The sequence below is a fragment of the Medicago sativa genome, chromosome 8 (genome assembly GCF_051527215.1).
Source record: "Medicago sativa cultivar Bolivia chromosome 8, Bolivia_mono, whole genome shotgun sequence".
Classification (NCBI taxonomy): Eukaryota; Viridiplantae; Streptophyta; class Magnoliopsida; order Fabales; family Fabaceae; genus Medicago; species Medicago sativa.
Genome location: NC_140756.1, coordinates 66435100 through 66459323, shown reverse-complemented (window position 1 = coordinate 66459323; position 24224 = coordinate 66435100). Strand labels below are relative to the sequence as shown.

The window sequence follows — 24224 nt, the reverse complement described above, 5'->3', positions numbered from 1 at the left end:
TACAATTGTTCCCTGGAGAAATCTCGCGTAAGCGAGATGATCTCGCGTAAGCGAGATGCCAAAATCCACAAGCGACCCTGGAAGCGAGATGCAAGCGAAGGTTGAGCTTCTCCCTGGAGGAATCTCGCTTAAGCGAGATGACCTCGCGTAAGCGAGATTTGCTTGGTTCACACAACTTGAGTTTTGGTCCTTGCTTGTCATTTCCTGCATAAATTGGGTAGAATTAGGCATATAAAGCATAAATGGTATAATTACAACAATTGGTTGCTTTTCCGTAGATAACTTGCATAACAAGTCACTAAAAATGCCTCTTTTAACACATGAAATATATTACTTTTGAGCACTTATCAAACTCTCCCCAACTTAGCTTTTTGTTTGTCCTCAAACAAAAGAATCAAAAGGAAACTAACAAGGCTTTGGACAAGCTTTCTAGCACAATATCAAACAATTCAAATCAAATAAAAATCTTCAAGTGGTGATTCAAATGTGAAAGCACCGGCAAGCATGAAGTTCTCCATTATTCCTAGCACAGCTATAAATGTGAAACAAGTCCTAAGCACAAAATACACATCATAAACTTCAAAGTATAAACATATCTATCTATGAACCACACCTAACACACTTCTTTGAAAGTAAATGCAATATAATGATAACAATGACTGAGGTAATGAACACACATCCAACAATCATGCTAACATCCTATTTAAGTTAGGTGTCCATCCAAATATCGTCTCAAAAAGCATAAAAGCATGGATCAAAAGGTCTTGCAAGGGTTATAACTTGGCCGGGCTACAAAAGAAATGTCATATGTGGGGCAATTGATCAGAAAGCCTATCAAAGAGGAACATTTTTTTGTATCACAACTGGAAATCCATATACTTCCCTACCAAGAATTAAAACCTTTGGTGATTAACAATCAAAACAATAACCTTGACAACTTATTCTATTTTTGATTTTTCTTTCTTTTTCTTCTTTTTCTTTTCTTTTCTTTTCTTTTTCCAATGTACAACTTTTTCTTTGATTCAATGTTGTCAGGTTATTTTACAACTTCACCAGAACTTAACATATAATGCCTCCTTTCTCTCCCCAACTTGAATACAACCAAACTCTAATTGAATGTTCCCCTATCCTAAGGCAAGGGACAAAGTACAAAAAGGTTAAGGGTTCAACAAAGTAACATTATCAAAGTCCTATAAAATTCAACCATGAACTGGATTTGAGAAAAATTTCAGGCAAATTCAACAAGCATTGTGCTTATGAATATTGACAGTTCATGTTTGAGGACTTGATTCATTTAGCTCAGATTGGGGTATCAGATACTCACTCTTCTCACAGGTAGGCTTTATGTGGTCAAGTAGGTTACTCTCGATTCAAAAAGTGCCTTGATCCTTTCCATGCTTTCAAACAGTTCAAAATAATTATCAGATTTAACATAACTAAAACAAGTTAGACGATGATTATCGGTCTCCAGCATATATACAACAGATTGAAGCTACCTCACATTTAGGTTAAGTACTAAGTGGTTCAAAGATATTCATGTTTATGAAATGACTTAAATGATCTATAATTTGTGCACAGTACAAATTTCACATTCATAGTAACACCTAGAATAACAGGAAACCAATACCTTGACATTGCGCTTTCTCACAATTCATATCATTATCACTCACCTGCTTTTGCTCAATAATTGGCTCCATGGAGCACTTTAAACTTTGATGTTCATGAGCAATTTTTCTTTTAACGAAACACAAGCAAGATTAATCAAAAATTTCATCCAAAGCAATAAGTTAAAAACCAAACAACAAGCTAAGCTATTTTAACCCAAAACGAAATTAAAATTAAACCAAAGTATTGAACACCCAAAACCGTGCTCAAAAAGTATAAATTCAAAAGCAATAAATTGTTCCAGTATAAAAATAAAAACATAAACTAAAAAGTCAAAGCAGAAGTCAAAGTAAAATAAACATCAAAAGAATGCGGTCAGTGTGCCGCATCATCATCCATATCATCCTGAGACAGATGGACACTGGCTGTCCTCTCTGGATCATGAGCACCATGCAAGCTAGCAGTCCTATCTGGATCATGAGCACCATGCAAGCTAGCAGTCCTCTCCTGGGTGTGAGATGGTCCTGCTCCACTGCCCCCTCCTGGGTAAATTGGCCTGTCCCCAGGCCACATGCAAGAGTCATAGTACTGTGCTGGAGTGAACATGAAACACCCAGGGTCCATGTGAGCATCGTAAAGATGCGAGTAGATGCCCTGGTTGCTGCGGAAGATAGCAGCCTGCTGATCCATTATGTGATTCTCTCTCAGTTCCTGTGCCTGAGCTAACTGAAAGGCTTGCTGCTGCTGTGCCTGAGCTCTCTCAACTGCTCGCCGCTCATACTGAGCCATGTATGCCTGAAAAGAAGAAAAATCAAAAGTGCCGGGCTGCTGAGGTGGTGGCATAGTCTGGTGAGGATCTTCATGCTCTGGAAAGTCCTCAGGTTGGGGTACATCCTCAGGTTGGGGTACTTGAGAAGAAGAAGCAGCACCCTTAGAAAGTGCTCTAGAAATGTAACCCCGAATGTACTTGTCATCAATGGGAGATACAAGCTCTTCTGAAAAAGGCTCGGTGACGGGTACCTGATGATGCCTAAGTAAACCCATAATAAAGCCCGGAAAAGCGAGTCTAGTCTCTGGTCCTGCTACACCACCGAGAGCTACATGCTTCAGCTCTCTTGAAATAATTGCAGCCACATCCACTGCCCTTCCTTTGCAAATATGCCAGATCAGAGGAGGCATCACTTTCTTTGGAGTTGTGGTGACATGGCTTTTTGGCCAGACATTATGAACCAAGAACTTAAAAATAATACCAGCTTTAGGCCTCATATCAGAGAAAGCTGCCAAATTGCGGTTACCCGCTTTGGACTCGGTGTATGTCCTTCCTGGTAGGAGAATCTCTCTCTCAATCTTACCAAGGTTCCAATCAGCAGCCTCTTCTCTTTCCGCATAAGGACACAAGGCAGGTGTGTCAGGGTCCTCGGGCTCAGGTAGGGTGTAAGGTTTGCCTAGGTAATCATTAATAGCATCCCTATCGAAGCGGATGGTTTTTCCTCTCACCATGGTGGTATAGGAAAATGCAGCTTGCATTTCCTTAGCATCACAATCTGGTAAGGCATTTGCATAAAACTCACACAGAAGGTCCAGGTTGATTTTGGGGTATGGGTTAAGGAGTTTCTCCCATTTTCTCTCAGTGAAAACGGCTGCTATGTCAGCATACTCTCCCTCAGGGTTAATCCGGAAAATTTTATCATGCCAGGTTTTCTCTTTTTTCAGCTCGAGAAACCTGGCATAGGTTTTGTTGGATGTGTAGATGGTACGGTCCGGATTTCTAGGTAAGGGTGCAGGACGGTTTACAACACCGGATGAGGAAGCAGTAGTTTTTCGTTTCTTGGTTGGTTGATTTTTGGGTGCCATCTGCAAAACAACCAGCAAAACCATATACAGTATAGAACAATAATCAGCACATGTATGGAATCAAAAAGGTTAAAGCAGATAAACTTTTAACAAAAAGAGGTACAGAACTATCTCGCTTGTGCCTCGCTTGAGCGAGTTGCAAGCGAGATTTTTCCAGATTTCACATGAATACTCGCTTGAGCGAGATTTTTGGTAAAGAATCTCGCTTGAGCGAGATTGTTCTGCACCTGCGAAAAATGACCCATTTCCAGCATAACACAACCAAAAACACAAAATTTTCAACAAAAATCAACCTTAATCCACTTCTATCCAAACCAATTCATGAAAAGGAACCAAAATCAAGACTTATATTCACATTCAATCAAAACCCTTATTTTCCAAAGATTCCAAAATGGGTCAAAATTTACACAATTGAATGTTGAATAAAAACAGTGATGATTTTGATTCATTTTCATTGTTATGAACCTAATGAAACAGTCTCTAGTCACAAACACCTACATCTAACCCTAGCCATTCTAAATTTACATAAAGCATGAATTTTGAAATTGAAAAGTATGGCACAAAAATATAAATCAAACCTGTTGAAATGATGATGAATGAAGCAAGCAAATGATGATGAATGAAGAAATATGTAAGTGCTTGACTATGGTTGAATTGGTTTTGATTTTAGGGTTAAAGTTTGTGAGGAAAGGAAAATTTTAGAGAGAATGGAGATAAGGAAAGTTGGAAAACGTAAATGAGGGAAATGAGTGGATGGGGGAGTGGTTAAGGGGAGTTAATCCCCTTGGAAACCGTTACCATTTTTGAATAAAAAACTTATCTCGCTTGCGCGAGATAATCTCGCTTAAGCGAGATTTCTCCAGAACCAACAATTCGAAAATGCAATAATCTCGCTTAAGCGAGATTAACTTCGCTTGAGCGAGATTTCTCCAGATATGTTTCTTACTTTGCTTTGCTCATGAAATTATTCCTAAATGCATTAAAACATGAAAATACTTACAAAACTGGGTGTGACTCCCAGCAAGAGCTTGTTTTACGTCCTTAGCTTGACGCATTTTGAAGAAATCATGGCTCGATTAGTGAAATAGTCGTCAAACACCGATCAATTTCACCACCGAAGTAGGGCTTAAGCCTTTGCCCATTAACAGTCCAGTTGGCTTTGGTGACTGGGTCCTCAAGTTCAACAGCTCCGTACGGTTTGACCTCTTTAACCATGAAAGGTCCGGACCACTTAGACTTCAATTTGCCCGGAAACAACCTCAGTCTTGAATTGAAAAGTAATACCATTTGTCCCGGCATGAATTGTCTCAGAATGATCTTCTTGTCATGATACTTCTTGGTCCTTTCTTTGTAGAGCTTTGAAGATTCATAAGCTTGATTTCTCAATTCTTCAAGCTCATGCATTTGAACTTTTCTTCTTTCACCGGCTTTCTCTTGATCGAAGTTTAGGAACTTCAATGCCCAAAAGGCTTTATGTTCGAGCTCGACCGGTAAGTGACAAGATTTGCCATAAACCATTTGGAAAGGAGTGAGGCCTATAGGAGACTTGTATGCAGTCCTATATGCCCACAAAGCTTCATCAAGTTTAGCCGACCAATCCTTCCGAGATGTAGAGACCGTCTTCTCAAGTATGCGTTTGACCTCCCGGTTAGAAACTTCGGCTTGTCCATTCGTTTGCGGATGATACGGTGATGCTACTTTGTGCTTGACTCCAAAATGATCTAGGGCCTTGGCAAGTTGTGCGTTGCAAAAGTGTGATCCTCCATCACTAATAAGCACTCTTGGTGTACCAAACCGGGTGAAAATATTCTTCTTTAGGAACTTCACCACCGTCTTGCTATCGGCTTTAGGCGATGCTACGGCTTCCACCCACTTTGACACATAATCAACAGCGACCAAGATGTACTCATTTGAATATGATGAAGGGAAAGGGCCAACAAAATCTATACCCCACAATCGAACACTTCCACTTCAAGGATGAGTTGTAGAGGCATCTCATTTCTTTTTGACATTGATCCGGTTCTTTGGCATTCATCACAATGCTTGCAATGTAAGTTGGCATCTTTGAATAGAGTTGGCCAATAGAACCCGGATTGAAGTACCTTTGCGGCTGTTCTCTCCCCGTTGAAGTGACCTCCATAGGGCGAATTATGACATTGCCATAGGATCTTCTTTGCCTCTTCATCATCCACACACCTACGCAAGAGATTGTCCGCTCCAATTTTGAACAAATAAGGCTCATCCCACACAAAGTGGTTAGCATCATGAAGGAACTTCTTGCGTTGTTGCCATTCAAAATCTTCCGGAATGAACCCGGTTGCTTTGTAGTTCACCATGTCGGCAAACCACGGTCTCACATTGATAGCTAGCAACCGTTCATCTGGAAATTCTTCACGAACCTCCGGTTCATTCTTGGTTACCTCATTGTTTGTTAACCATGAAAGGTGATCAGCTACAAGATTCTCCGTGCCTTTCTTATCCTTGATCTCTAAGTCAAACTCTTGAAGCAACAACATCCACCGGATGAGTCTAGGCTTTGAGTCGGACTTAGTAAGGAGATACTTGATAGCTGCATGGTCAGTATAAACAACAATTTTGGAACCTACAAAGTAAGAACGAAATTTCTCCATTGCATAAACTATTGCAAGTAACTCTTTTTCAGTTGTGGCATAATTAATTTGTGCCTCATTTAAAACCTTACTTGCATAGTGAATAGCATGAAAAATTTTGTCCTTACGTTGACCCAAGACCGCACCAACAGCATAATCACTTGCATCACACATTAATTCAAAATTTAAATCCCAATTAGGAGCAATGATTATTGGTGCGGTGGTCAACTTTTCTTTTAAAGATTCAAATGCATCAAGACATTCATTATCAAAAACAAAAGACTTATCTTTGTTGAGCAAGTTGCTCATAGGCTTTGCAATCTTTGAGAAGTCTTTGATGAACCTCCGGTAGAAACCGGCATGACCAAGAAAACTCCGCACACCTTTGACATTTACCGGTGGAGGAAGCTTTCCTATGACATCGACCTTTGCTTGGTCTACCTCAATACCCTTAGCAGAAATCTTATGACCAAGGACAATACCCTCGGTAACCATGAAGTGACATTTCTCCCAATTGAGCACCAAGCTAGTTTCAATACACCGCTTCAGCACGGTATCCAAGCTATTCAAACACGTATCAAATGACGAACCGAAAACCGAGAAATCATCCATGAACACCTCCATGCATTTTCCAATAAGTTTGGAGAAGATTGCTTGAACACACCGTTGAAAAGTTGCGGGTGCATTACACAAGCCAAATGGCATTCTTCGATAAGCAAAAATACCAAAAGGGCAAGTGAAAGCCGTCTTCTCGTGATCATCTGGATTCATGGCGATTTGATTGTAACCGGAGTAACCATCTAGGAAGCAATAAAAGGATTGACCGGAGAGTCTTTCAAGCATTTGATCCATGAAGGGCAAGGGAAAGTGATCCTTCCTTGTTGCTTGATTGAGTCTTCTATAATCTATACACATCCTCCATCCGGTGACGGTTCTAGTTGGGATCAACTCATCTTTATCATTAGTGATCACCGTCATTCCTCCTTTCTTGGGAACTACTTGAACCGGGCTTACCCAAGCACTATCCGAGATAGGATAGATCATGCCGGCTTCAAGCAACTTCACTACTTCCTTTCGCACCACCTCTTTCATGTTTGGATTCAAGCGGCGTTGCGGTTGTGCTACCGGTTTAAAGTTTTCTTCCATCATGATCTTGTGCATACAATAAGATGGACTTATCCCTTTCAAGTCGGATAGCTTCCACCCTATTGCTTCCTTGTTGGCCTTGAGAACCTCTACCAACTTTGTTTCTTCATCGATGGACAAGGAGCTACTAATGATCACCGGTTTTGTACCATCTTTCTCAAGAAAAACATATTTCAAATTAGATGGTAAAACTTTTAATTCTACCTTGGTGTCATCAACTTTGGCTTCTTCCTTGGATTCTTCTTTCAAATCTTCAAGTATGGCTTGATTAGGAAGAACCTCCTTCAAGGAATCTAGCTCCTTCAAACACTCTTCAATGGCACTTGCTTCGTCTTCATCAATAGCATTGAGTGCGTCCACCAAAGCACTCTCAAGGGGTGTTCTATTGTGCATTTGCTTCCGAGTAGTCAAGATGACTTCTTCGGTTGCATCCATTTTGAAACATGCACCCTTGTCTTTCGAGTACTTCAAAGCTTCTCGGATGTTGAAGGTAACCTCTTCATCATTTACCTTGACCTTCATGATATTATCATCAAGATCAATCATCATCCGAGCCGTTTGCATGAAATTCCTTCCCATTAAGATAGGCACATCCTCATCTTCTTTGACATCCATAACCACAAAATCAGCCGGAAAAATAAATTTGTCCACTTTTACAAGAACATCTTCGGCCATACCTAGTGGTTTTGCAAAGGATTTGTCGGCCAATTGCAACATCATCCTAGTCCGCTTTATACAAAGGTCACCAACTCTTTTGGCCACGGACAAAGGCATGAGATTGATGCTTGATCCAAGATCAAGTAGTGCTTTACCTACATGTGTTGTGCCAATAGCTACCGGTAGAGTGACTCTTCCCGGATCTTGCTCTTTCTTTGGCATTGTTCTTTGAATAATAGCACTACAATTGGCATCGATTTGGATCGTCTCTTCATCGTTGATTCTTCTTTTCTTGGAAAGGATATCTTTCATGAACTTTGCATAGACCGGCATTTGCTCCAAGGCTTCCGAGAATGGTAAATCAATTTGCAACTTCTTGAAGAGTTCAAGAAACCTTGCGTATTGCCGCTCTTTGTCTTTCTTCGATGGAGCATGTGGGTATGGTAAGCGTTGAGCCACCAATTGCTTCTCAACTACTTGTTTCTTCCCTTTATCTTCCCCCACATCTTTATTCTTCCTCTCCATCTCCACTTGTACCTCTAGATCTCTTTTTTGATTTTTTTCTTTTTCAACTAATGCTTCTTTATTCTTTATATACACTTCCTCCTCTATCTCTACACTATCCTCCTCAAACAACTTTTTGTCCTCCTCAATGACAACTTCATCATCCTTCTCTTCAACAACAATATCATCACCTACCCCTATACCTACTACTCTCCCACTCCTTGTAGCTATAGCTTTTGACTGCTATGCCTTGTTGTGCTCCTTAGGATTTGGTTGAGTGTTAGCGGTGAAAGCTCCACCTTGCGGAGGACCTTGAGCCATTTGTTGAGCTAACTGACCAACTTGCGTTTCAAGGCCTTTGATGGACGCGTCGGTGTTTTTCTGGTTAGCCATGGACACTTGCATGAATTGTTTCAAGACCTCCTCGGTGCTTTGGGAATTATTCGGTTGTTGGGGGTTATTTGGTGGTGGATTTTGGTATTGATTATTGAATGGTTGTTGGTAAGGTTGTTGGTAGTAGTTTGATGGTGGATATTGATAGTTATTATTGTACGGTGTTCTCCAAGGTCTTTGTTGGTTTTGGTTGGCCGGATACCTTCCTTGGAAGTTGGAAGTACCCGGATTTTGTTGTGAGGTTCCGGCTTGTTGTGATTGGTTAGGCCTTTGTTGGTTTCCCACATAGTTGACCTCTTCCCCTTCAAAAGAACCGGGCTCGGGACAATAGCCGGTGGGATGATCCCCCGTACAAAGTCCACAAGTATAGACTTGAGCGGTTCCTCCTTCTTGCTTGAGAGATTCAAGAATTTGTTTAGGCATAGCTTTCATCTCCTTTTGCATAGCTTCTAATTGTTGAATGAGAAGCTTATTTTGAGCTAAGACCGCATCATTTGCTTCAAGCTCAAGAATACCGGCTTTCCTTTGATTAGGATTCCGATTGTGAGAAGATTTTCTTGTGTTGAGCGCCATTTGGTTAATGATTCTGACAGCTTCAGCTGGGTTTTTCAAAGCAATAGAACCTCCAGCACTTGCATCTAGCATCGTCTTGGACATGTCTTGAAGCCCTTGACGAAAAAGATATAGTTGCATTTGGCTATCAAAACCATGCTTTGGACAATTCCTTAGCAATGATTTATAGCGCTCCCAAGCTTCACAAAGAGTCTCACTTTGGCCTTGAGCAAAAGTTGTAATTGAAGTTTTAGCCTCAAGATGCCTATCCTCCGGAAAGAACCTTTCTTGAAATGCTTTCTCTAGCTCACCCCAATTTTCCATCAACGAAGTTGGTTGATCAAGATACCACTCCTTAGCCTTTCCGATCAAAGAATGAGGAAACAATTGCACAAACACACCCTCTTCCTCATCTTCCTTCATACCAAGTGTACCGGCGGTAACATAGAAGTTGGTAAGATGTTTATATGGATCCTCATGATCCATACCGGTAAACTGGTTATGAGTTATCAAGTTTATCAACCCAGACTTCAGCTCAAAAGATTTGGCATTACGGTTGCCAAGATTAGCTAGCCTCCTCGGACTAACCCACATAGGTAGAGCATTCTCATCTTCATTAGCCATGACTACTTCTGGATCACTCCTTGGAGATGAATGTGCAGAAGAATGTGATGAAAAATCACCTAGTGATATAGTATGCACCGAACCTGACGGAGAAGGAATAAAAAGTAAAGATTCCGGCTGAGCCACCCTGGCTAATCTCCTAGCTTCCTTTGCTTGCTTTCTAAGTAACCTAGCAGTTTTCTCAATTTCAGGATCAAATTGTAGGTCTTCTTTATCAACGGTACCTCGCATAAACAACGTTCACCAAGACTATACCAGGTGGTTAGCATAAAAAAATAATGAATGATATATGTGTATAAGTATATGCATGAAAGAATTTTGTGCAAAATTGACTTAACATGACAAAATTGTTTCAATACTTATGATAAAAATTTCCGTTACTCCCCGGCAACGGCGCCATTTTGATGTAAGATATTTCCTACACGTCATATAACTATGTACACATGAGCATATATAGGATCGTTTCCACAGGGAGTTACGTTTAATCATAAGCATTTACACAATCGTTCACATTAAGGGTTTGGATATAGTTTGTTTGTTTGTAACACTATATCCATATTTGACACTAAAGTAAAAACGAGAGGGGATCGAACTATTTCGCTTGCGGTATAAGATAACGAGCAAGCATAACAGCAGCAATCTCTCGATCGATTAACAGACTCTAGCTTTATAACCAATATTATTACAATCATTTCTACAATATCCTTCGTGTCCAAAGCGACATCGTTATTTCTAGGTTATCGTTTAAACATTCGTGTCCAAATTCCTTAAACGATAACAAAGTCGATCGGATGACTTAATCGACCGTGTCCAGCCTGATTAAATATCCGAAAGCATTAAAATCTTGATTAAAAGTAATTATCAAAAGTTTACAAACTTGTCAAGAATGATATAACATAAGATAGATTGTTATTCTAGGTCTAGATTCAAGGGTTTGTGTCCAAATCATCTTGAATCTCTTTGAAAGCATTAAAAGCAAGAATAACAACAATATTGAATCATATAGCTAGAACCATATATATTAAAAGATCAAAAGATTACATAATAGCTTGATTGTTACCTCAATACTACAAAGAAAGTTAGTTACATATAGACATGTAAACTAATGCAAGGAAGGAAGGAAAGATGAAGATTCCATGCCAAGATCCTTGATGTCTCAATGAATCTAGGGTTGAATCTACTCCTTAATCACTTGCTTTGTGTTTCTCTCTATGAAATAGCTCTAACCTCTCTCTAGAAATGTGTAAAATGTTTCAATGGAATAGTGAATAGTCCTAGAGAGAGGGAAAACTTGTATTTAAATGGGCTGAAAACGTGTAATCTCGCTTAAGCGAGATACATCTCGCTCAAGCGAGAATCATAAATATCCAACCATGGCCAATGAGATCCTGCCACGTAGCCCTGCTCCTTGATGAAGTTGCATCTCGCTCAAGCGAGTTAGACCTCGCGTAAGCGAGGTTGCTTGAAACTTAAACCGCCTTGGAATCCTGCTTAAGCGACTTGGAAGCGAGATGGGAGCGAGATTTACAATTGTTCCCTGGAGAAATCTCGCGTAAGCGAGATGATCTCGCGTAAGCGAGATGCCAAAATCCACAAGCGACCCTGGAAGCGAGATGCAAGCGAAGGTTGAGCTTCTCCCTGGAGGAATCTCGCTTAAGCGAGATGACCTCGCGTAAGCGAGATTTGCTTGGTTCACACAACTTGAGTTTTGGTCCTTGCTTGTCATTTCCTGCATAAATTGGGTAGAATTAGGCATATAAAGCATAAATGGTATAATTACAACAATTGGTTGCTTTTCCGTAGATAACTTGCATAACAAGTCACTAAAAATGCCTCTTTTAACACATGAAATATATTACTTTTGAGCACTTATCAACTACTTAATAACCTTCTAACCAAAAAGACTACTTAATAACCTTCTAACCAAAAAGACTACTTAATAAGCTTCTAACCAAGTAGACTATTTAATAAGCTTCTAAGGCTGAGATGCAGATCCTACCTTCCTTGACACCTTGTTTCCTTTCTTTTGTGTTGGTTGAGTTGCAGCAACATCAGACACATTCCCATATTTTCTTTTCCTTGGTGATCTCATTTTTTTCTGAACTGGTGCTTGAGATGATTGTGTCAGAGCTGGGTGTGCCTTTGACTGAGAAGCTGGTGGTTGAGATGCTTGTGTCTTATAAGCTTGTGTCTGAGATGCTTGTGTCTGAGACACATTGACAATATTTCTCTTCCTAGGTGATCTAATTTTCTTCTGTATGTTTGGTTGAGAAGAGTGTGCCTGTGACTTAGAAGCTTGTTGTTGAGAAGCTTGTTGTTGAGAAGCTTGTTGCTGAGAAGCTTGTTGATCAGAAGCTTGTGCAGGGTGTGCCTCAGATGATTGTGGGTGAGAAGCTTGTGGCTGAGATGATGGTGGTGGAGGTAGTGGGCATGTTGACTTGTTGTGTCCAGTTTGCCTGCACCTACTACACTTAATCCCATAAAAAGCTCTCTTCATTTGTGAGTTATCTCTCATCAGCTCACTTGCATCCATTCTCCTCTTCTTTTTAGGTCTCCCTGGTTGCCTTTTCACAGGTGGTGGTTGAAGGTCAGTGCAGTCTGTCCTCATCCATAGATCTTGGCCATTGATAGGGAAAATGATGATGGAATAACATGCATCATATTGCTCTTTTTTGAAAATTGATGGCACATAGTCAGCTATCCTGTAGTTTTTGTATTTCATGCAAGAAATGGCATGACAACATGGTAGTCCTGTCAACAGCCATTTCCTGCAATCACACACTTTGTCCAACAAATTGACAGCATACCTGTCTCCAGTGCTTGACATATGTATAACTTGAAAATCATGATCTCCACTTTGCCTACATTAAGATTAACGATGGTTACATTATGCAAGTAACAAGATGCCTACATTAAGATTCTTTATCATTATTGGTAAAGATATTCATACCTTAAGATATTCATACCTTAAGATTCTTTAACAAAATACTTTTACATTAAGATGCCTACATTAAGATATTCATACCTGACTTGCCAGTTATTGGTATAAGAAGATTCCTTTTCTAGCTTTTTCTTGATATTTGGCAGAACTTCACCATCAGCATACTTAGCAATTTTCTCCCTATTGATCTGCCACCTTTCCATGACATACACTCTGATATCCTCCAACATAGATACAACTGGCAAAGTATGAGAAAAAGTCTGGTTCACAGTCTAGTGTTTCTACTGGTCCTTCATAATCAGGATCCATAAAGCTACTAAAATCTCCAGCATGATGGACCACACACTCAAATATTTGGTCCATCTGTTTTTTACCATTAATATACAAAAGAAACAAAACCTAATCAGATTTATGCACAAAATTCGAAATAATTGGACCACACACCACACAACAGTATAAAACCCTAATATAACAAATGGAAATCCAACAAAGCAGACAAAATTCGACTTTTGAGAAGGAATAAACAATAAATAAACCAAACATATGCATACAACACCTTAAAAGGTAACACATTCATATTCGCAAACCATGCCAAATTTTCGCATTCCAAATCAGACAAAAAAAAACTTGTTTTAACTTCATATTCGCAAAGAAAACTAGGAAATTAGCCTAAAAAGGTTAAAAATTCATAGAAATCCACAAAACCCTAGAGACTTTCGAAACCCTAATCAGAATTTTTTTTCGAAACACATGAGATTCGCGAAGAAGATGATGAAACTAACCTGGAATTTTGCTTTGCTTCGTTAATCTTCTTCGTTTTCCAGATTTTTCTTCTTCGTTTTGCAGATTTCTTCAACTTCTCACTCTTGGTTTTCGTTCTCCTTCTCTCTCTACGTTTTCTTGCTTCTCTCTCTAATTTCTCAGAAAAGTAACGTTTTGATTACGTGGACAGCTTACCTGGCAAAACTTAACGTTTTTCGTAAAAAACTAACAAAAGGGACCAGTAGTGTAAACGGAGGTAAAATTATGGGACCAAATTGACACAGTTTAAAGTTAAGGGACCAAAATGAAATCCGAAAATAAGTTAAGGGACCAAAGCATGTATTAAGCCAAAAATTTAAAGGACAAACCGGATATTTTTTTCGAACTTAAAGGATAAAAAAAATGTACTTTAGCCTACATTTATTGATGACTTCTAAAAATAGTAATATTAAAAGAAACTCCTGTATTTGTGCCAAAACAGAGAAGGAAAAAAACTCCTGATTTACGTTGTTATGTTAAGAACCTGAATGTTTGATACCGTTAACGACGCGGGAAATATCGTTGGTACTTAAATCTTGTCCGAAATTCTCCGTAATCATTTCCTCTCCTTTCTCCTCAACGCCACGTGTCATTTCTTCCTTCATCGTTCTTTTTCATCTCTGGTTTCCAATTCCAAAATCCATTCATTCATTCACACTGTAACTAACTAACAATAACAATAACAATGCAAGAAGAAAAACAACATTCATCAATGGCTTCTCAATCTCAACATCCAAACAACAAAAACTCCTTGTACCCAGAGATCATAGATTCCCACCACGAAGTCTCCGACCCTAACACAACAACCTCTTCCTCTCTTTACCCTTCAATCGAAGTCTCCGACCTCGTCGAAGATCTCTTCCATGAAAACACCGCCCCTTCCGCTCCACCAATTGCCGCAGAAGATATCCTTATCAAAATCCCCGGTGCCATTCTTCACCTTATCGATCAACAATACAGTTTCGAACTCGCGATCGGTGATCTCACCATCATTCGTCTCCGGCAGGGTAATAACACCGTCGCTGTTTACGCTCGTGTCGGCAATGAGATCCAATGGCCGCTTGCTAAGGATGAAGCTGCTGTGAAGGTTGATGATTCACATTACTTCTTCTGCTTTCGTGTCCCGAAGGAGAAGAATGATTCTGATTCTGATTCAAGCGATGAGGAAAAAGAAAAGAGTAAGTTATCTTTCCGGCGGAAAGGTCGCCGGAAAGAAGAGGATAATTCGGATTTGCTTAGCTACGGATTAACGATTGCGTCGAAAGGACAAGAGGATTTGGTGAAGGAGCTTGATGAAGTTTTGAAGGAATGTAGCAATTTCTCTGTTCAGGAGGTTTCAGAAAAGGCGAAGAAGAAAGGAGAGGCTTTAGATGGTTCATTGGCGATGGAAATATCGCCGGCGGATTTGGAAACGGTGAAGGAGAAGAAGGAAATGATGGAGGAGAGATGTGCTGCTTATTGGACTACATTGGCTCCTAATGTGGAGGATTATAGTGGAACCGCCGCGAAGCTGATCGCGGCCGGTTCTGGTCAATTGGTTAAGGGGATTTTGTGGTGTGGTGATGTTACTGTTGATAGGTTGAAATGGGGAAATGAGTTTATGAAGAAGAGGATGGGTCCACCTTCACAGGCTGAGATTAATCCACAAACCTTAAAGAGGATTCAAAGGTCACCCTGCTTAATCTTGTTCTTAGTTTTAGTTAATTTTGATTTTAGTTAAAAGGAGTTTGAAGCAAATTGATTTGTGTTGAAAAGTAACTTAACAACAAAATTGTGCACGGTTTAGTTTATTTTGGCTTTGTATAGTTTTGCTTGATGTTGAAACATGCATCGGGGTAATGTAGTGTAACGTTTTAAATCGTGGTCGCGCCATGGTCCTTGATATAACAGAGAATTGCACTCAAATGCGACTGATGATATCCCAATTATAGTCACGGTAACTAGGGGTGTTCATGGTTCTAAACTGCATTGGAACTGAACCACATTAATGGATACAATTCAGTTTTTAAAACCACTTTAAAAAAAACTGGTTAATTTTTCAAACCAGTTCCAGTTCGGTTTAGAACCGGTTCAGAACCGGTTTACAGTTTTGAACCGGTTTACTTATTTTGAACCGGTTTTGAACCGGTTTATAGTTTTAAACCGGTTTTTGAACTAGATTTTTCTTGAATTGGTTTTCAAAATGGATTTTAGTCATTGTTTTTTAAAAAAACCCATTTTTTAGCGGCACTGTAAAAAATATTGGTTTTCAGTTATCATAATTTATTTGTTTAAAAAAAGTGATTATGACTTATTTGTTCAAAAACAGATTATACGCATCATAATTTATTTGTTTAAAAAAAAGTGATTGTGACTTATTTGTTCAAAAACAGATTATACGCAAAAGCTAGAAAAGCTTCTTCGTTTGAATCAAATTTTTCAAAATGCCAAGCATGCATACAGGTTTTATCAAAAAGTAGTATTGAAAGTATTTACGATTATCTGACCTTGTGAGAAATAAGAAAAGATTATATCATTGTTTTCATTTTTGTCATATAACAGCATTTCACAGTAGCTATTGTTCTTGATAGCAGCAATGGTAACACATTTTTAAAAAATGAAAATATCCAAAATATAAAAATCAATTCTATCTTTTTGATACTAGAACCATTTTTGTCTTTCCCGAAATTAAATACGAACACGCACAACATCTAAATAAGCAAAGTAATATATGAAACTTTTTCACAAGAATCAGAAGTCTTCGTCATTTGGAAATTCCAAGCATGCTACAACCCACTTATCCTCATCGATAGGCAGAACTGTGATGTCCTCAGGGAATACAAAATCTGGAAAACTTGTGTACACATTGAACCTGTCGCAAAGTAGGTAATTACTTGTGTTGTAAGTCATTGCCATGTCGCAAAGTAGGTTGGCACTTCTCCTTCTCCACCTTATCTTGATTTGATGATTTGTCATCCTAAATGCCAAAAACATAACACTATATTAATTGTTACTCTGAAATCATTCATATCAAAAGTTTACACTAATAAATGTGACTGTGTTCACACACAAAAACTATAAAACAATTACTATAAAACAATAACTGAGATACAAACAAAATTGTTAATACTTGAAGATACAAACAAAACCACACGCACGAGGCAAAGGTGACTCATATTTCTGTTACAACAATGCAACACTGTCATTGCAAAACAACACTCACTCTTTTATACCAATTGCACTGTAAACATATTATAGAATGTTTAACCACTATAGACCTATTTGACAACATTTTGCACTTGCAATGCTTACCTACTTACCTTCAATCATCGTCAAGTGTAATCGAGGTCGAGGCCGAACAACTAGGAGCATCTTGCGTAGAAAGTAGATCTGCAAAACAAAACATTTCAGTATGTTTCAACCAATTAAACAACTAGTAAGTAGTAAGAAAGGATAGAAAAGTATCTTACCTTCCTCAATTTTCTCAATAACATCAAGATCTTCACTAGAAAGAAAACATGTAAATGGTGCGTCAAGCCAATCTTGAGTACAAATCAGTGCTTCCACAGTTCTTGGTGTTAAAGAACTACGGTATGGGTCAAGGACCCTTCCCCCGGTACTAAAAGTAGATTCAGAGGCTACAGTGGATATAGGGATGGCCAACACATCTCTTGCAATGCTTGCAAGTATTGGCAGACGGCTTGAGTTAATCTTCCACCATTCTAGCAAATCAAAGTCCGGACGATCCTCTTCTACATTTTCATTTATAAGGTATTTTTGTAATTCAGTCGCTGATGTGTTGCACTCGTCCGATTCATAGAAATCACACAATTCATATGGATCTTCAGCTTCATTAAGAACACCTGCTACATTTCCATAATTACCTAGACGAGACACTCCCCCACCTGAGTATTCCTCGTAAATAGACTTCAAACACGACTGTATTTTTGTTGTCAAAGATTCTGCCTCAGCACTACTATAGATCCTTCTGGCCATCCAGTCCACAAGCTTCAGTTTACGACGAGGGTCTAATACCATTGCAATCAACAAAAACATGTTAAGAGATTCAGGATCTCCCCAATATTTATTGTATTTTGCCCTCATCTTTAAAGCCATTGACTTTAAACTTGCATCTTCAGAACAACACATTTTCGCAATCTTTTGTCCAACACTAAAAACCTCAAGCATATACAAGTTGCTGGTCAAGTAAGAAGATCCTGAAACACGCACTGTAGCGTCATGAAATATCTTTAGGAATGGAAGAATTGACCCAACTTCTTCCCAATCTTTCAGTGTAGGCACGCCTTTATCTTTCCTCATTTCATTAACATATTGTTGATCTGTGAATTCAAGCTCTATAAAGGTCTTCATATGTTTGAACGCCGAATTCATCATTGTGTAAGTTGCGTTCCACCGCGTCTCACAATCTAGCCCAACATAACCTTTAAATGAAATGGTTTCACGATCAATACATTTCTTGAATCTCTGAAATCTTGAAGGAGTACGTCTGACATACCTCACAGCTGATCGGATTCTCAAAATAGATTCATTAACTATTGTCAGCCCGTCCTTCACAATAAGGTTTAGAATGTGGGCGCAGCACCGTGTGTGAAGGTGCTCTCCATTTGAAACTAGACCATTTTGAGATAGAAGCCATCTTTTGAGATGTCGAATTCCAACGTCATTTGAGGAAGCATTATCCACTGTCACACTAAGTACACGACCAAGTTCCCAACCATTCAAGCACTCCTTAACCGTTTTTGCCATAATTTCTCCTGTGTATTCTGTGACTTGCATAAAATTCAAAACCTTCTTCTGCAATTTCCAATTGTTATCAATGAAATGGGCTGTGAGACACATGTAATTAAAGTTTTGTGTTGATGTCCACGTGTCAGTGGTGAGACAAACTCGGCGACAATGTTGTGACAAAAAGCTCTTCAATTTTGCTTTCTCCATGTCCCAATTCTTCAAAATCTCACGTGCCAATGTAATGCGAGATGGTAACATGAATTTTGGTTGTAAGTTTGCTGCCTTTACTCCTTCCACTCTTGGCATTGGTGTAAAATGATCCCAACATGCTGACCGGTTTGACCGGCTTTTACGCTTAGGCGGACCCATGTTTGCATTGTTTGAAACTGGAGGTTGAGGTGTAGAACCACTGTGTGCTTCTGTGTCGGAGCCCATAATGCTATCATGACCATCCATATGAATCTGTTAACAATAAAACTATATAATTATATGTAGGATACGGTTCAAAATGTGTTGGAGATACAAGACAATAGTTAGAGAGGTTATGACACCTCTTGGAGATACAGTGAGATATTTTAGACTTATAAGTTTTGAAATTTTAAAAAAACCAAAATCAGTTGCAATATTGTAGTTTCTAATCTTAAAGTCGAGAACATTACAATTTCTTAGCATCTCCTAGATTCTACATATTTTAAAATTCACTTTACAAACATGATTCATCTTATGTAAACCACAAACATGATACTCAAAAACTTTACAAAGCCAACATTGCTAATCTTAAGGATGCTCCAACACCATCTTAAAATTCACTTTACAAACATGATTCATCTTATGTAAACCACAAACATGATTCATCAACTAATGATACTCAAACTTTACAAAGCCAACATTGCTAATCTTAAGGATGCTGCAACATTACTAAGTAGGCTTATAAATTATGAATCATGAATAAAGAATCAGTTAATAAAGAATCAAATCAATTATCCATGAAATAATTTATAATAAAAAAAATTGAAAATTAGAGCTCAGAACTTCTTAGAGGATTGCGCCGTCATCGACGAGCTCCAGCACAGTTTTCTTCATCATAGCTCAAAATAACAGAACGAAACAAAAATAAAACTCAACAAAAATTATCAGAAAATTAAAAGATAACATATCACAAACTGAATACAACAAAGGTTCAAGATCAACACCAGTGTTATCTTTGTGGATTTGAGACCCAGAAATCGAAAATTAACATTTCAAAGAGACCCAGAAATCGAAAAGCTATAAGCATAAGCATAACAACTAGAAATCGAAAATTCTATGCAAAAAAGAACAAAACCACAGTAGAATGAGCATACCTGTGACGATGACGAGAGTACGAAGACGACGGAGAAGAGTACGAAAATGGATTATACGAATTGGGGCTAGGGTTCGTCCGAATTTGGGTTAGGTTAAGTGAATTGATTTGATGAATTTGTGATTTGGGATCGATTTGGGGCTAGGGTTCTTCATCATCGATTTGGGGCTAGGGTTCCATTTTGTGAATTTGGGCTTCAGAGTTGTTTTTGTGATATTTTCTATTTTATTTATGTTTTTGAATAACATAGTTTTTTTTTTATCATTCAGAAGATTTAGAAAAACGGTTCATAAACTTAAACCGGTTCAAAACTGGTTTTAAACTGAACTTAAATTGGTATTTAAAAAATGGTTCAGTTCAAAACTTTATTAAGTGGTTCAGTTCAAATATGGTTCAATACAGTTCAGTTAGTAGTTTGGTTCAGTTAACTGAATATTTTGAACACCCCTAACGGTAACAACAAAAACCCTGATGTTGCTGCCCAGATCTCAGTCACAAACTTCTGTTTAAAATCTTTGCAGCTGCATTACATGATGCAATCTAAAGGTCTGCTGGCTAATGTAGTGTAACCTTTACACTGCCATTTAAAACTTTGAAAAAAATGATTTTTTGTCGTTGATGTTTGTGGTTAAGAATTAACACTCAAATATCTTGCTGGTCTGTGTATCCGATGTTTATTGAACAAAAAAAATGTTATGTTTTGTGATTTTTAGGTAGCTACAATTATCTGTACTTTCCTGTAAGAGCATATATATATATATGTAAGTATACAACTGATATTGGTTTTCTTTGGCTTGAATTTCATACAGGGCTAAGAAAGTGACTATAATGACAGAGAGTGTTGCCAAGGGGGTCCTCACTGGAGTTGTGAAGGTCTCTGGTTTTTTCACCAGTTCAGTGGCAAATTCAAAAGCAGGAAAGAAATTTTTCAAGCTTCTACCGGGCGAAGTTGTGCTCGCATCATTGGATGGATTCAGTATGTCAATTATCTTAATCCTTGTCATTTTGGGGACTTAGGATTTGCATGCATCACTAAATGTTGTTAGAAACTTGAAAATCTAGGCACTAGCCAAATATCCCTAACAAATTAAGAAATAGAAAACACATGTTATTTATTGAAAGTAAAGAAAATAACATAACTCATAGTATTTCTTAAAAAAAAAAAAAAAAACATAACTCATAGTATTTAGCTAAGTTGGGTGGATCCACTTAGAGGACAAAATTCTTTGAACATCTATTTTTTCCATCCACAAATTCGAATCTGAGATATTAAGGGGAACGGAGCTTCTTGTCACTTGGATCAACAAGTGTTGGTAGCGGTCTGTATTCTGTTTTGGTGGTTTTGGAATTTGGATGACATTTTTGATATTTCAGTTTTTGATATTTCCGGTTTCGGTTGCAGTTCATCTTAGGATAAAGAATAAAGGGGAGTTAGAGTAGTTACGACTATATAGAGTAGTTAGCTGGTTAGAGGGATATGATTTATAAACAGGAGTAATAAACAATTAGTCGGAAGACTTTAAGCCCTCAAAGTGCTTATGAATGTAAACAATTTGGATCCTTTGTTTTTGCCTCCTTTCTGTTCATTTTCTTTTCTAGAGGATGATGGTTATCCTGTTCCAGCACTGATACATTTAATTTTGCCTATTTTGGTATAAATTGGATGGTACACTTGCAGCCACAAATGACTATATAAAGCAAGAGTTGCCTGAAGTATCTATATCTTTATATGGTCATGACTCATGGGAACTTCATCAAGTTCAAGCAAGATCACCAGAAATTCTTGAACTGACATTATGGTGATGGAAACTTCATTAACTATTTTCAGTGTCAAAACACCGATGTTCTTATACAACAGTGAAATGTTAGACCATAGTTACCACTACTAAGACTATATATGTTTTCATCATATATAATTTGATTGCTATTGTGCCTGTCAGACTTGGCCTCCAAAAATCATTTCACTTCATAATTCTGTTGACTAATTAGGCCAGGATATCGTCCAAGATCAATCTTTAAACTTTTGTTCATTTGCCTCACATATTTTCATTTGATTGAGTTTTAAGACCAACCAGCCACGGTCTTTTAGTTGTTCCTGTATAGTCTGCTGACTTAATGTTATACGGATGATTTTACACAATTATTTAAACACATACCATCGAAAACTTTTAAATTTCACTTGACATTTTTATTTATGTTTTGATATATAGGCAAACTGTGTGATGCTGTTGAAGTAGCAGGAAAAAATGTTATGTCCACATCAAACACCGTGACAACCGAGATTGTTCATCACAGGTAAAACCAATAGGACAAGGCAAAGTATGAAATTAGATATTGAGTTTGAAAGTGATGCTATTATGAGGGAATATCATATATATATATATGTAACTTTACATTGGAATACCAGATCCTTGTGGGTCAATTTGACAATATGAATGAATTCCACAGATATGGAGAAGAAGCTGCCAACGCAACTAGCGAAGGACTAGATGCTGCTGGTCATGCTGTAGGGACTGCATGGGCTGCTTTTAAGATTCGGCAGGCTTTGAATCCCAAAAGTGTTCTAAAACCTACCGCCCTGGGCAAATCTGCAGCTAAAGCTGCTGCAGCTGAATATAAGGCTAAAATGTCCAAGTAATTTAAGAAAGGAGTTCTTCAATTAAGGTCTAATCATCCTAACATGCAAAACCACAGTTTTTCATTACCCACGGCTTCTCTTAGACAGGTAGAAACATTGTATTTGTATATATAATTCTAATTATATACATTGTAGGTGGAAACATTGATGCAATGATATGATCATTTCTCTTCACAGTACATACATATGTATCTATGTCTATGTATGGCGGCTGTATTTATTGCTTAAGTGGCAAGAACTATATTCACGGTATAGAAACTTCAAATATTGTTTTGAATTTGACTTGTGACCTAATTTTCACTTCCCTCCACCACTCTCATAATTTCATTGTCCAAAGATTTTGCATATCTAGCTATTGCTTGCTTTCATACTACAGATATGCTTGTACATCAATATAGTAAAATTCTATTGCCAAGACACACTTTGCAAATTGCAACTAAGGAATTTTAATTGGTCCATTATGTCAACTTGGGAAAATGCCTTTATTTCTACTTATCCTCCTAGATTTACCTGAACTTCACTTTGTCTTCTCTTTTGAAAAAGTGAGAGAGAGACACAAGTTAATAAACTGCAGAATAAGGGAACTTCTAAACAAGGACAAGTAGTAGAGTTTTGAGCACAAAATAAAACAAAAAATTCCCCACTTGATGATTTGGTAGGTCCTCTTTTAGCCATGCAACGGGAATGGAATAGTGTGAAGGCTGTTTGTCATCACAAAGCAGTTCAATCTTTCTCAATTCATATTCTAATACAGGCGTGGAAAGGAAAACCACAAAAGGTTTTTATGTGGAATACTGAGTTGGAACACATATATACGTTCTAGAGGATTATAATCAGCTAAATTTTCATCTTATAGCCACATTGACACCTTCACATATATGGTTTAAACTTGATATGAAGTGTGTTCGATAATGCGGTGACAAAATTGATTTTGAATGAATGAATTATCTTTTATTAGAGTCACATAAAAATGAGTTAAAAAAATAAATTTTAGTCTAAAATTCATGTTTTGAGTCAAAAACTACAAATTCTAACTTAAATTAAAATTAAGTTTAAAGATAAATAAATTTCAATCGATATCACCAAAACATGTCAAAATCAATTTTATGTTATTCTTTAGAAAGAAAATCAATATTACGTGTTTGGAGTCACCTTTTATTCTTTTTTACCTTAAAACCAAACACACATCGATTAGATAATGCTTGAGATATCAACTATTAGGTATGACTTGTGAGAATAAGTTGGAGCAAGCTAAACTTTACAAGACCAAGTTTGTTCAAAAAATAAATAGCTCAAGTTTGACATGTTACATGTCAAATATGCTTATTTTTATGTCCGAGTCTGACATTTTTAAAAATCTGATATGATCAATTAATCTACTTAAAAACCTATTTGATAGTAACGTCTTTAGAAAGAATCAGATAAAAAAAGCCAATTATAGGTCAATTAACTGTAAAAACAAATCAATTGTTTTCTAATTTTAAATTTTTTTTTAATTAGTAAAAAGAATTTACATATTTAGAGATATCTGTGGTTGACTTATAATTGATAGATGTTATCTAAAGAATCAATTTGGACCTTGAGTCCCTAAAGTAAAAAAAATTATGGACGGTTTGATCGAAATGTTATACCCCGTCCAAAACACTTGAATGAAATGGTTTGAGATATATTTTAACTTAATCAAAGGTTATGGTTTTAAATTCAACCATGAGAATGCAACATTATTAAAAAAAATTATGAGAACTTTGTCACCTCATTGCGGGTTTTATCTGATTTTATAGATTAGTCTCTACAGTTGTGAAGCAGATGATGACCGATTCACAAGAAAAA

General features: G+C 37.7%; 1 protein-coding gene and 1 non-coding gene across 2 annotated transcripts; one reads left to right on the top strand and one right to left on the bottom strand.

Annotated features, from left to right (window-relative positions):
- Window positions 1-14146: 14146 nt before the first annotated feature.
- LOC146900676 (Senescence/dehydration-associated protein-like protein) lies at window positions 14147-22671 on the top strand. Its single transcript, XM_085738354.1, has 4 exons — window positions 14147-15354; window positions 20566-20732; window positions 21967-22051; window positions 22205-22671. The coding sequence occupies exons 1-4, from the start codon at window positions 14372-14374 to the stop codon at window positions 22392-22394; spliced, it is 1425 nt and encodes a 474-aa protein (XP_085594480.1). The 5' UTR covers window positions 14147-14371; the 3' UTR covers window positions 22395-22671.
- On the bottom strand, window positions 19436-19505 carry LOC146900677 (small nucleolar RNA U61). The gene has a single exon (XR_015024268.1). It is a non-coding gene; the product is annotated as a small nucleolar RNA U61 (small nucleolar RNA).
- Window positions 22672-24224: the final 1553 nt, after the last annotated feature.

Coding starts and splice junctions, on each gene's coding strand:
- LOC146900676 (XM_085738354.1), top strand. CDS start 14,372: ATGCAAGAAGAAAAACAACATTCATCAATGGCTTCTCAATCTCAACAT. Junction 15,355..20,565: donor ACCTTAAAGAGGATTCAAAG/GTCACCCTGCTT, acceptor AATTTCATACAG/GGCTAAGAAAGTGACTATAA. Junction 22,052..22,204: donor ACCGAGATTGTTCATCACAG/GTAAAACCAATA, acceptor TGAATTCCACAG/ATATGGAGAAGAAGCTGCCA.